Genomic DNA, 13,350 nt, shown 5'->3' on the forward strand with positions numbered 1-13,350 from the left:
GCAAGCAGTGACCTTGGAAACAAACCTCACAGTGAGAGGAGCGGGCCTTGAGCTGCGCTTTGTCCCTTCAGCCTCTTTACTTTCACCTGAGCGTTTGATGTAAGAACAGGAAGGGAATTTCCTGTCAGCCGCTGTGGTTAGGGCTTCCCCTTCAGTTTGCCCCTTTTCTGTTTTCTGCCTGGGTTTGAAGGCAGAGTTCTGCTGCTAAAAGCCGGAAGATGCCTGCCCGTGTTACTTGGCACTACGGAAACAGCCTCTGGCGTTTCAGGGAGTGTAGTGCCTACCCCGTGACCATTATAAAAGCCTTATTTTGGTGAACCTGAGCGAACTTGCAGACGGGTTTGCATATCACTCAGGGAACATGACCTTACGTGTGCAGAAATGCTTTGCGCATCGTTGGCCTCGTGTGTTGAGATGATGGTGCTGTTGGCACATACGTAGCATGGACTTCTTTTCATTTGCCCTCTTCGACCAGCAGTCTGCAAGGACTCATTTCTGATCACACGTCCTGTTCTCTCACTCCCGCATCTGCACGCTCTGCTTCCGTGCTAGCTGCTGTATTTCCAAAAAAGGTGAAGACAATTCAGACTTGGTGTTTTGATGAGTAAGATGGCAAGGAGCTTTTGGAAGGGCCGGTAGGGGTGGGATGTATGGAACAGCACTGTAGGGTTTGTGGGAACCTGATCTGAGCTTTCACAGTTCCCCATTAGGACTCCTGGTTGCAGCAAACTCAGTGCTTGTTCTGGATGCATTGTGGTGCCAGCTTGTAGAAGGAATACGGTAGCTTTAAGGTTATGTTTTGCATAGTGTGGCAAGGGACCTGAAGAGATGGTTTCCTCATTTCTCAGATTTTTCATTGCTTATCAGATCAGGCATTGGTCTCTGATTCTCTTGTTCAAGATGTCATGGAATCAGGCTTTTCTGTAAAGAACTGAATCTTTATCACCAGATTTTTTTTTTTCCTTTAGATTCTCAAGAACGGACCAAACATTGATACGCTTTACTTTAGATTGATCAAACCCTGAGAAATGCTATTTATATAAAATCAAATACCTCAGCATTGGTCTATCTAACATAAGTGAGATACTTTTCATCTTGCTCACTGGAATGGTCTCTTCCAGCCCAGCGTTCTGCTTGTGCTCACTTCTGGGATACAGTATTGATTCATGGTGATAGGATGCTCCATGTAACTGCTGGGCCAGTGACTCTTGGGTTTGTCTTTGTCATTATAGCACGCTTTAGCTGACACGCTAAGGAAAAGGTACCGCTTGAACAATAGCATTCTGAATCCTCCTTGTTCATTTCTTTTTCATTAGGAGACGCACTTCAGAACTTGTGGTACAGATTTTCAAGGCTACTGACACGCTTCTGTAAATTAGTTACTGCCCAGTTCCGGTTAGTGTCATGTATGTGATCCCATTAAAATGGATCTTTTTCTTTCTTCTCATATTTTCTGTCGTAACAATGTGGTACATTGCTTTTTTTTCAAACTCTGTGGTTGAACGTGCAAACAGCATGTATTTCTATGAGTACGAACCGGTTTACAAGCAACCCTACCTCTTCACATCGCAACAACACTTGAAATGCAAAGACATAAATCCATTTCTGGTCATCTTGGTGTCTTCGAGACCTAAGGACGTGAAGTCAAGGCAAGCCATAAGGATAACATGGGGATCTAAAAGCTCCTGGTGGGGACATCGAGTTCTAACCCTGTTCTTACTAGGGCAGGAAATGGAAACAGAAGACAATTCTGCAGCACTCTCAGTAGAAGATGAAATCATACTCTATGGTGACATAATTCGCCAAGATTTTATGGACACTTACAACAATCTTACCTTGAAAACAATCATGGCATTCAGATGGGTGGCTGAATTCTGTTCTAACGCTAGATTCATCATGAAGACGGATACCGATGTCTTCATCAATACTGGTAACTTAGTAAAGTTTCTTCTGAAGTTCAACTCCTCAGAAAGCTTTTTTACTGGTTATCCTTTTTTACGTAACTTTGCCTTTAGAGGCTTTTACCAAAAAACATACATTTCTTACGATGAGTATCCATTCAGGTTTTATCCTCCATACTGCAGTGGAATGGGTTATATATTGGATGGAAAACTGGCGCTCAGGGTTTACGAACTGATGGGTCATATCAAACCTATAAAATTTGAGGATGTTTACGTTGGAATTTGCTTAAATATACTTAAGGTGAACATCAGCATTCCAAAAGATAATCAACAATTCTTTATTAATAAAATTAATTTTGATATCTGTAAGTATAGACAGTTGATTGCAGTACATGGCATTACGCCAGGTGAAATGATCAGGTTCTGGAAGGATTTGTCATCGGTCAGTTCAGTTACTTGCCTTTGATTCTGTACTAACGTATTTATAAATGTAAACTTGTATCACTTAGAGCTTTGAATTCCAGTGTAAAAATGTTGAACTGAAATATGGGGCAACATGGAAGAAAAACAGGTGTTGAGATGACACTGATGGAAAGACGGCTGTGCTGCAGCGGCAGAACTGCGAGGGCAGCATTCCTCTGGGGTCCTCTGACATTCCCAGTACCTTTATGTAGGAATTCACAGAGCACGTTTCCATGTGCGTTTCCTATGCATGGAGGGAACTTTGGAATGCGCAATTCTGTCTTGCTTTGACCCTGCTCCGTGCACTCTGCTGTAACCATGGGATTTCTGCCCAAATCTCCTGGAATTCATGAAGCGTCACTGAGGAATAATGTTTACGTCAAGAAATGAGCTGGGAAGATGCTTCTCAAACTACTGCCCAACTACATTTCTTCTGATCCTTTTGTGAACTGCATAAACCTTTGCCACCCTCAAGTATTTGTTCTCTGCACAGAACAAAACTTGGAGCTACCTTCTTATTTAAATGTATTACCTCTGTCGTCCTCCTGGGAGCTCTACATCCTCTCATTTAAATGCTGTGTTCTAATGTATGTATATTTATACTCTGTGTTCAGATGTATGTATCTTTATATACACGCCAAATAGAATTGCTTTGATGTCTTGCAGGTAGAAATGCTAATGCTCACAGACCGTTAGAGAGCTAGATGCAGAAGAGTTCACGTGCAGTTGAGGTACGAGACGTCTCTCATGCAGTGGTATTATCAGATAACGCTGCGGTGTGCGTGCTCCTGCACCCCGAGAGTTACTGTAGCTACACAGGGAAGATTCAAATGGATGTGCTTAAATTGTGACTTCATACCCATTTCAAAAACAGCTTTCTCGCTTAAAATTTCAAAATGAAAACAAGAATGAAATGCTAGGCTTCTTACGTCTTAAAGAAGACAAACGTGACTGTGTCTGTAAAGATGGGTATCTTAACCACTTTATTCATATCAGCAAGGCCAAGGTTTCAGTAGTTTACACTTTTAATTGACAGCAATACAGAATTTGCAATTGCAGTAACATAATTATCCGAGACACATCTACTACACAGTGGAATACTATAGTTACATCCTGTACATCTAGCATGACAGAGCACTGCCACTTTTTGTTCTATAGCTAACGTGTTATGGCATATTTACATTTGGCTGTCTTTCAGATAGTCTCTTAGAGACAAATTAGAAGAGGTGCAGAAACCTCTAGTACCCAGACTGAGGTTTCACCAATGCTTTTGTTACATTGTGGTAATGGTCAGTATTGACTTCTTCTGTCTTTTCCGTAACTGTACATGGTTTTATGATGGGATTATAGGACATTACTTTTTAAAATACAAAAATGATGTCTTGGAGAGAATATTGTCTAGACAAGTATTTCAGATTTCAGTGTTCTGTTTGCCAAGAAGGTCAAAGTTTTTCAAAAATAGATTTTGTTGTTGCCGTTGTTGAACTAATAGCTAAAGATACAGTACTGCACAACTGAGAAAAGAATGCTAGCGTGGTCCTGAATGAGAGGAAACTGCAGCTGTTCTTCTGGGATTGGGATCCATTGGCTGATTGTGGTCAGCTCCCAGGAGCTCGGTGAGAAATGCTTAACTTGTTCATTGATTGTTTGTACATGGGAATAAAAAAAACCTTTCTTTCTTTGCTTTGAAGCCTGCCATGTTACACGTTTAGAAATAAACGATTTCTCACAAGAACACCGACGCTACAGTACAGTTTGTATTGCTTCTTCAAAAAAATGTGGTTATGAAAGACGATGCAACCTTCAGCAGCTGGGTAGGGAGAGCGGAGAGGGGAGAATAAAATGACTGCTGTGGGGCAATGGCTGCGCAGCGCTGCAGTACAAGTGTGAGTGCCACCAAGCCAGCATTTTTAGATTCGTACCCCAGAATGCTGATGCTGAGCATAGATTACAGGGCTTCTGCCCTCTCAAACGTAGGTTTGTAACAGCAATCTGTTTATGCCACCTGAAATTGCAACTTAAGATGACATCAATTCTGCAAGGAAGCTGCCCTGTAAAGTATTACTGAATCTGTGCTTGAATTTTTTTTTTGTAAAAACTCATTTCCAGATCCAGTTTGTATTTGAACCCAACCTTATTATTGCTGAAAAGACTGTAAGAATGCATAACTAAGGTCACGTGTCTGCTTAAAGCAAGTATCGGGAGAGTGTGTAGTGTGGGCTGCCATGCAAGAGGTAAAAAAAGCTTACGATTGTGAACTAATGCAAGTAAGTCGGTGGTGGGTGCAAATTTCATAGCATCAGCTTCAAGGATTTTACTGAAAATGAAGCATAAACTATAGGCTAATTTTTTTCCAAATCCTAAGATTCTTATGCACGCAAGTGTCTCAACCATACTCAAATAGAATTCCAAGTAATTGTGATTTTAATACAAAAACTGGGAGGCTTTCTATCTTGAAAAGTGGAATAATAATCCACTGGACAAAGGTATCTGGAAACTGCTTCTGGATGAACAGCAAAAGGAGTTTACAGTGTACAGTGTCACTCCTGTATATCGTTTCAGAAGAGTTCATGAGTCAGAATGGTTCAATGTGTTGTGTGCTTTCTCAAATAAAGTTCAATGTCAGTCATTACGCATGCGCTGCAGATTCAGAGGCCTGATTCTCTATAGTCAGTTCAGCATTAAGATGACTTAGTTTGGAATACTTACATTTCACATTGTCTAGTTACCACTAAAACACTTCAATGCAAGTTCATTGTAGGTAGCTCAACATCTGGATGTACAATAAAATAATGTAAGTTTATCCTATTTTAAATTTAAACTAGAAACTGACTGGAGGTTAATCAGACAATGTGGCACTGAATTCCTGAGATGTCTGCCAGGTATGTTAGACATGCCAAAGGTGTTCGGGAGGCAGAGCTCTACCCCCTGTTTTTCATCTCTGTTTTTGTCTGACTAGCGTGTACCATTTGGGCTGCTTTGTCTACAGATTGCTTAAGGAGAGGTGCTGGGGAGAGAGACGATGTGCTACTCAGACTGCAGAAAGTTTTAAAGCTTGCTGAGTTTCAGTGCAGTTGCTGTGTATTGCCATATCCAAATGCAAGTGCTCCGTGTAAGAAGGAAAGCAAACAGAGTTAAAATGAAGCTAGGCAGATGGTTTGTTTCTTGGTTATGTGGAACTGAGTCCTTATTTTAAAGAAACCTACACTTGTAAAAAGTAAACAGAACTCCCTCCCCACCCTCCGTTTACATACTGGGTTTCTAAAAGTCATAGACACTTTCTCAGTGTAGTTACTCTCTTTGAAATGCTGTTACATGATTCTTAGCTACAGTCAGTATCAACCTGCAACCCACAGGAGGAAACGTGTTTGTTTCTGTCACTTGCAGTTATGGGGCTCTGGGACTTAGTTGTCTTCCTATAAAATAAGCCTTTGAAAATGCAGAGTTCACCCTGGATGACCTCTGTTGGGACACTTTCTGTCTCTAAGCGCTGTTTACCTCCAGCCTTCTGACAGTTGCTACGCAGCACATTAATTTTCCAGGCCACATTAATCCCAATGACCCGAATGAGGTTTTTTTATAGTGGAGTGACGATGGTGTGTAGCTGCTGTGTGCAGCCCCGTCTGCAATCCGACCTGGGATGACAGCCTGAAGTCCTATCTGCTCCTCTCAGCACAGCTTTGTCTGTGCTGGTCCTTCAAGCAAGAGTAAAGTGCAGTGAAGATGCAATCTTAAAAACTCTTCTGGCTTTGAGAGGAAAAAGGTTAAAACAGAATCCTGAAGAGGCTCTCATCTGAGACAAAACAGCACTGTTACACTAAATGGAAGCTGCCTTCACTAAGACAAACTGCTTAAACATTGTGGTTTTCTTTATCTTGTGTGTTCTGTTCTGTAGGCTTTTCTCTAATAAACATCTGCACTGCCCTTACAGAATCCTCATTGTGCAGTACATTTTCGTAATTAGTTTTTCTTGATTGTTTTTCGAGAGCACTTGCAACCACTTTGGGCAGCAGTGGTTTTGCAGTCGCTCACTGTAACACGGTGCAGCGTGCTTTTAACAGTTGTTTTCCCAGCCCTGTCCCTGTGAGCTTTGTGACTAACACTGGAGCGACTGTTACAGCTGGACATGCTAAGGGTTTGACATTTATAAAAATGGATTTCATTCGTAAATCAAGTAGTTGTTAACCACTGCTTATGTTTTGTACCCAGCTCATGCACACGGGAACAATTTATCAGTGAGCACCGTAGTGAACTGAACTCCAAAGAACTTCTTCCAAATGAAACATTTTTTTAACATAACTAAATTCTTCTTACTGAAAGGAGAAAATTTATAAATCACACGTGGACCTGGGCAGTTCTGGTGTGCAAGTCTTACTTCATCAAGGAGTCCATCTGCAGAGGCACAGGAGCAAACTCGTGCTGCTTTGTGCCAGCTTACTTGCCCAGGGCAGTGGAAGCACGGTGGCACAGGCATTTGCACAGCTGTGCTTGCTGGGGTGCTGAGCAGCTATGTGACTGCCAGCCCGTGCAGCCTGACTTTGTGACTGTTGTTATTATTTCCAAGATTAAAGCACACGTCGTTAAAGCGCAGTTTTATCTATAGTACTCTCACGCCCCTGACTACAGTGTAGGAATGCCACGGAGCATTGTTTGACAGTGCCAGGTTTACATTTCTAAAACGTTGTAACCAGTTACTTGTTTAGCTTGGTGGAATAGAGGCTGAAATAGGTTTCGGAGCATCCTCATCCCTAGAAGTACTAATTGTCACCACAGGCTTAGAACAATGCATGGCCGGTCCTTTAGCTGCAGGACAAAGTGCTCTATTTCCCTATTGCTCAGCTAGTTTAGAGTTCATTCTTAATATCAGATGTAGGAGCCAACCTACGCGTAAAAGGGGATTTCAAAACATTACTTAACTGCACTCGACGTAAGCTTCTATTTATGGGTTTAGACAAACATCAACTGCTTTGGCAGCACACGTTTTGCTTAACAGAGCAAAATATATCTAGAACTACGTAACTGGAGGCACGCTGATACCCAGCTCACTGGTACCTAGGGCAGAACTGTATTTCACACTGCTGCTTACCTAAGCCTGTCGGAACTATACAAATCCAAGTAACTCAAAATTCAAATCAATACTAACTTAACTGTAAATATCTTACTAGATATTATTAGATGTGACTCCAGAGATTTAGAAAGGTAACTTATACATACATTGACAGCACAGAGGGGCAGCAGCTCTGGTCTGTACGGCTGTCAAACTTCAGCAGAATTTTCTAACTTTTAATCTCGCAATTGTGCGTGGCCAGATTGCAGGATGGAGGCCTAGAGCTTACTCTGGAGAATGAAGGGCTGACGAGCTGCTTTTTTTCTTTGATATAAGCATTTACTAAATGTTTCTCTGCATAAAATAATTATTAGATACATTAGCAATATATTAATAGTATAGAAAGCGAGTGTCATTATGTTCCGAGGCAGCTGAAGAACAAAACCCCTTTATTTTCATGATGCAATGTTAGCGGTGATGTAACGTAGCAAGCACTGTTACTTCAAGCTGATGTGGTGTTTAAGTGCAAGCTTCTGCATTCTACAATATGCACAACTTTTACTGTATGTCAAAGGTATCATACTGTAATATTAGCAGTAGTTTTGGTACTGACCTTCTGTTTACGAGTCAGTAGACAACACTTCATTATGTTAGATGGCATTGATCTGATTTGTATTTATGGTCATGCTATTCAGAGAAACAGACTCAATCATTTCAAATTTTGTACTTTAAGAAATTTTAGGACTGCTGTGCCGATGCAGCCCTCCAAATGTGATCTGTGACCACCCTCTCCCTGAGCCAGGCTAGCCATGCCCAGACCCCCGGTACTGAGTGTGCTAAGAGAAGCAGGGGCGTTCACTGTGGATGCAATAACATGGCACGTCCTGTCCCCTGAGATGAGCGATGAACGCTGGAGCCTCTAAGCCTGGTCACTGTGGGCTGAGCAAGCTGCACTTCTGCCAAACATTTGGATCCCACAATCAGATCAAGTGCATCCACCAAGGCTGTGGGATATCCGTACAAAGGAACAAGTTGGCAGGGCATGAAGGGCATGGTTATGACACGCCAGGCTGCTTCACACAGTTCTAGCAACCAAGTGTCTGCACTGCTTAGCTATGCCTATGGATACACGCGTTCAGCCCGTGCTGGTCGGCATTAACCTTACAGCGAACATGTGCGCAAGGGGCAACGCGGCCTGAAATCACGTTTTCCAAACGCGCTAGCAGAGCAGCTGTTGGCGTTGGGAAGCGCTGCTCGGCAGCCACTGGGCGGAGCTGTGAGATCACAGCTAGCAGCAGCAGCTCCGCGGGATTCCCCCCGCTGCAGGGAGCTGCCTGTGCCCCTGCTGGAAGGAGCAGACCTTGTAAACAAGTCCGTACTAGTATGCCATCCAAACGATGCGCCGCAGGGCAGTGTCTTTATCACAGGAGTTAAACCGTTACTTTACAGTAGCACTAAGCCTGAGCTCTTTACGTACAGGATAGTTGGCTAATGACGAGGTACATTTTTCAGACTGGACCATATGAAAGATGCTCTGACAGCAGTGTAATGTATCAGTTTTCTGCCCCTAGATGCTCCTGCCTGATGAACAGATGTCACTGATGGACCTGAGCTGGCTTAACCATCAAAAGACTTCCACAAACGTGTAACACAAGAACCAGGGAGCTCTGAGTTGTACGTGGGGCACTTCAACCAGAAGGTGCATCCCTTCTTTGGGCAGGAGCCTAGGCAGGAAAACAGCACCGGATGGCATATGGGATCTGCTGCCTCCCCAGTGCTGGACCATGTTCTGTTGCACAGTTCTGACATACGTGGGGAAATTTCTTTCCAGATGGAGGATGTAGGATAGATGGGATGTATCAAGGCAGTGGAGGATCTTTCATGCTATACAGCAATATGTACATTAGCTAATCTTGTCATCCAACAGCTGTATGTATCATAACAGAACTTGGCACAAATCAGCATGATTGGGATGCTAGGACCAGATTAGCAAGCTTCTTAGAAGACCTCTAATGGGGAACATGGGTCGGCACTGTGTATGAGGAAGACTGCTCAAAGCCTGTCATCTTCATTAGTCCTTCATCTTTTTAAACCTAAAGTAGCCCTAAGTATAGAATCTTAGAATCATTAAAAATGGAAAAGATCTCTAGGGTCATCTAGTCCCACCATCAACCCATCACCACCATGCCCACTAAACTAGTTCTGTTTAAAGTACAAAGAATAATAATAATAAAAGAAACATCTACAGCCTTACAAGAGATCATTGGTGTGAACACCTTTAGCCAGGAAAGGGAGCTACTACAGAGGTGGGAGGGTTGCAGAGGAAATTAAAGGTGCTACAGTGACTGCTGCTGCAACTGCAGACACTCACAGGTTGAAACAGGGCTGTTCCAGTAACTGACCGGGCGGCCACGTGAGTAAATAAAGTCTGCACAACAGCTTTGGACTGTACTCTGGGTTTTCTTAAATCTTAAATCAAGCCATGCAAGAGCTTGCTTTACTCGTAGAGTGTGCCACCCTCCCACAGCTTCCTCATGGCAGCTGCCAGTGTCTGTGAACACACACGTTTCCCATCACCTCCTCTTCCCATCTATCTCAAGCTCCAGAGCTACCAGAGGGCTAGCCACGCTCAAGAGAAGGTCTGGAATTCCTCAGCAATACTTGATAACTTGAGAACGTGAGTTGTAAAGAGGTTTACTGGCAGCCAGAATCTTTTCTCTGAAGTGGCATTAGCCTACATTTTTTTTCTTGGAGCTGACCATTGTTCTGCTTCCAACTTCTGAAATGCCTGCGAAGGATTTGTAGCAGCTGTACAAACTTCTCTGCTTTAGACTTCTGTGAACTGCTAGGTCTAATTCTTATTTTCCCTGGGCAGCTGTTTTGACAAACATCCAGCCTCTGTTCTACAGAGAAAAGCCAGTACCACAGAAACATCATCTGTGAAGGAGAAAGGGAAGGCAAGGGCTACATACACCACGAGCTCTGCCCAGAGCACAGTTTTGATACTGCCACTGCAGCACTACTGAGCACATTGTGAAGCACTGCCATGAAAATATCACACAAGGTTTTCATTTTGCAACACTTGACCTCAAATACTTCTTTCAAAACGAAATAACTGAAGTACTCTGCGATTATTAGCATTTCCTGATACCCACTCCACTGAACTGCAGAACTGCATTTAGAATCAACTGGATGCCGTCTGTCCTGTCCACGTGATTAAAACCATCTGAAACCTTCCATCCTCTGGGGAGGGAGCGGTGCAGGGGGTCTCAGAGCACGCTGAACTCTTTCATGCTTCTCTTTCTCACTGGCATGCATTAGCCATTGCTCAGAGCCAAAACATTCTACTCGCAGTTTTGAAGGAGAAGAGGCCAGTATGGATAGGTACACACCTGGAAGAGCACTGTCAACGGCAACACATCCAGTTAAGATCTGTGACTGTCCCCAAACAAACTAAAGAAAGGAGGTTTGTTAGGGAAGGGATCATCTAGAAATCAAACTGGAAAGACTAAGATGAGAATTCTTGCTTGAATGGAAAGCAGAATTTGTGTTCTTTCATTTCCGTCTTGAGAGATATCATACCTGCTCAGCACAACCACAACAGATCGCAATATTTGAGACCAGCGAGCCCCTTTCTCAGAAAACACTCTAGGTGGGTGATAAGCAAACGGCAGTTTTTCATCTAATTGATCGTGTATCTTCATCCAAGAAGCAGACAGCGTCAGCGACCACATTATATCCCTGATTTAGCTCAGGACCCAAGTACTGAGAACCCCCATTACCTTGAAGACAAGAGCCTCCAGCGGATCATCCAGAGGAGTGTTTTGAAGGGAAGGAATCCCAGGGGACACGATACAGGGAAGCAAGCCACCCAAAATATTAACATCTACCTCAGGGTTCCTCTAAAACACGTCCTGCACACCACCACTGCTGCCACTTGTTTGTGAAGCAGCCAACTAAGTTATCAGCTGTACAGCTTAGACAATAGTCACAGATTCCAAAGTACAATTAAATATCGAAAGTTAGATCCAAAAATATTTTTATCTAGATTTATCACAAGCTTTCAACTGAACAGTGCAATTACACTGTCTGGCATTTACACACTATACCAAAAAACAGTTCTAAAGTGGTCTTCCCCGGATTAAAACCACAAATTAATCTGCAGTGGTACGAAGTCTTTTCGTAGGCATGGCTTCCATCTAGGCAGCTCTATAAAGCACTCTGCTTTGATTAGTTTTCCAAATAGTCTCTAATGAAATTAATTTTATCTCGCATTGTTTTCTTACTTGGCTATGAAAAGTCCGTGCCAAGAACCCAACGGGAAGGGGAGTCTCAGTGAACGGCACTCATTCTTCTATCACGAGAGAGCTATTTTTTTTGATTGAGAAGGTGACAGACTTTGGAGTATTTTTGATGGAGCTTAACATTACAATATGGCATAGAATAAATGTTATTAAAGGAATGCACAGGCTGAATAAACCTGTCTTCAGGTAATTCGGTAGCTATACCTAATCACATGCTTGGCAGGGATTTATTTAATTGAGGGTGGAAAAAACAAAGTGTGAGAGCCAGTTCTGTGATAGCAGGCTAGTAGTTGGCTCCTTTCCCTCCTTCGTATCAGTAACAGACCAACAATTACAAACCTTTTCCAACACAACCTTATCACTGCAGATTAAAAAAGAGATGAGAAACATTAGAGCATTGTTCTGAAAAGTCACATCCACAAGTGAAAAAGCAACATCATTCCTATCACTTGCTATTAAGCAGCGGTGCTGCCCTGACCCTGCCGTGTATCTGAACGAACCTCTGTTAGAAAGGAGAGGTAAGAAATGAAAAGCATACATGGGGTTTTTAAAGAAAACTCTGAAATGAAGGATTACAGTTAGCTTCTAAGGAGCATCAAGGTCATAGGAGACAGGTGCTTGTGAAGAAACTTAATTCTTATCATCACACAAAATGTATTTGTTGTATTGCTCCTTTTGTTAAGCAAAGAACAAAGCCCAGAGGAATCTGTTCTTTCCGTGTGGAATCTTAATGGTATTTACTAGAGCTTTCCACTATGTTTAAAATGTAAGAGTTTGTTTTAAGTTCAGCGAGGCAAAGAACCGCTGGTAATTACTGTTCTTCTGTTTTGCTGCTATTCCTGAACTTCACCACCATCACTGTTATATTATCGGGGCATCCTCTGTAAAATGACTGTAGAACTATACTCTTTGCTCCGAAGTGTGGTTCATCCAAGCGTTCCTTGATGAACCGGACGGCTTCCTCGTTGCTGAAGGCATCCCACAGGCCATCAGAGGCCAGGATCATGAACTCTGGCTGCAGTTTGTCCAGGTCAAAGGTGAGAATATCGGGGTCAGGAATGACAACATTCAGGTTCTTCAGAGGGTAGTCTCCTAACGAGCGGGACATGGCCAGGATCCCCTGAACACGCCAGGAGCCATTAAAGCTGATAAATCCACCTGGAGACAAACACCAACACTGTTAAAACTTTCGCCGACTTCCTGCCACGTCCACTCAAAAATTCACACTGCGGTATCCTGAGGTATGTAAAGGTTACACATCTCAAAAAGCAGGTGTCTTAATTAAATATCACAGTACTGCAAAGAGGAGTTGGATTGTGCCTTCCAGCTAGTGCTCTTCTAGCAAACTGCCCTGCACGAGGTGTGCCAAAAAATGCCAAAACAATGACTGGCTGAGCTTACCATCAGCAGGATTAGAGCCACTCCTAGTTGAAAATCTCTTACAATGCCTAGGAATTGCTTACAGGAAGATACACCGAAATCAGTGACTGACACAGCCAGCACCCGGCCTGATTGCGTTAGGGAGAGAACTACACAGTGCCTCAAGGTCAAAGCAGAATGGAAGCACCTTCAGTTTTGTGTGCATGCGTCTGTGTGCCACTGCCTGCACTGATGCATAGCTATGTCTCCTCCACAA

At 43.0% G+C, this 13,350-nt stretch overlaps 2 protein-coding genes across 13 annotated transcripts in view; one reads left to right on the forward strand and one right to left on the reverse strand.

The window, feature by feature from the left end:
* Positions 1-4,102, forward strand: part of B3GALNT1 (beta-1,3-N-acetylgalactosaminyltransferase 1 (globoside blood group)) — a 24,039-nt gene extending 19,937 nt beyond the window's left edge. For 5 of the 10 annotated variants that reach the window (XM_021393967.1, XM_021393969.1, XM_021393971.1 and 2 more), the window contains one exon: positions 1,317-4,102. In XM_021393967.1, coding sequence (XP_021249642.1) covers positions 1,405-2,367 — 963 coding nt within the window. In that variant the 5' untranslated portion in view covers positions 1,317-1,404 and the 3' untranslated portion in view covers positions 2,368-4,102. Of the gene's footprint in view, positions 1-968 lie in introns of all 10 variants that reach the window. The other 5 variants (XM_021393973.1, XM_021393975.1, XM_021393974.1 and 2 more) reach the window with 2 other exon arrangements.
* PPM1L (protein phosphatase, Mg2+/Mn2+ dependent 1L) overlaps positions 3,324-13,350 on the reverse strand; it is a 91,709-nt gene continuing 81,682 nt past the window's right edge. For all 3 annotated transcript variants that reach the window (XM_021393963.1, XM_021393965.1, XM_021393964.1), the window contains exon 4: positions 3,324-12,872. In XM_021393963.1, the coding sequence (XP_021249638.1) occupies positions 12,526-12,872 (347 nt within the window). In that variant the 3' untranslated portion in view covers positions 3,324-12,525. The remainder of the gene's footprint in view (positions 12,873-13,350) is intronic.

The sequence above is a fragment of the Numida meleagris genome, chromosome 4 (genome assembly GCF_002078875.1).
Source record: "Numida meleagris isolate 19003 breed g44 Domestic line chromosome 4, NumMel1.0, whole genome shotgun sequence".
In the NCBI taxonomy this organism is placed as follows: Eukaryota; Metazoa; Chordata; class Aves; order Galliformes; family Numididae; genus Numida; species Numida meleagris.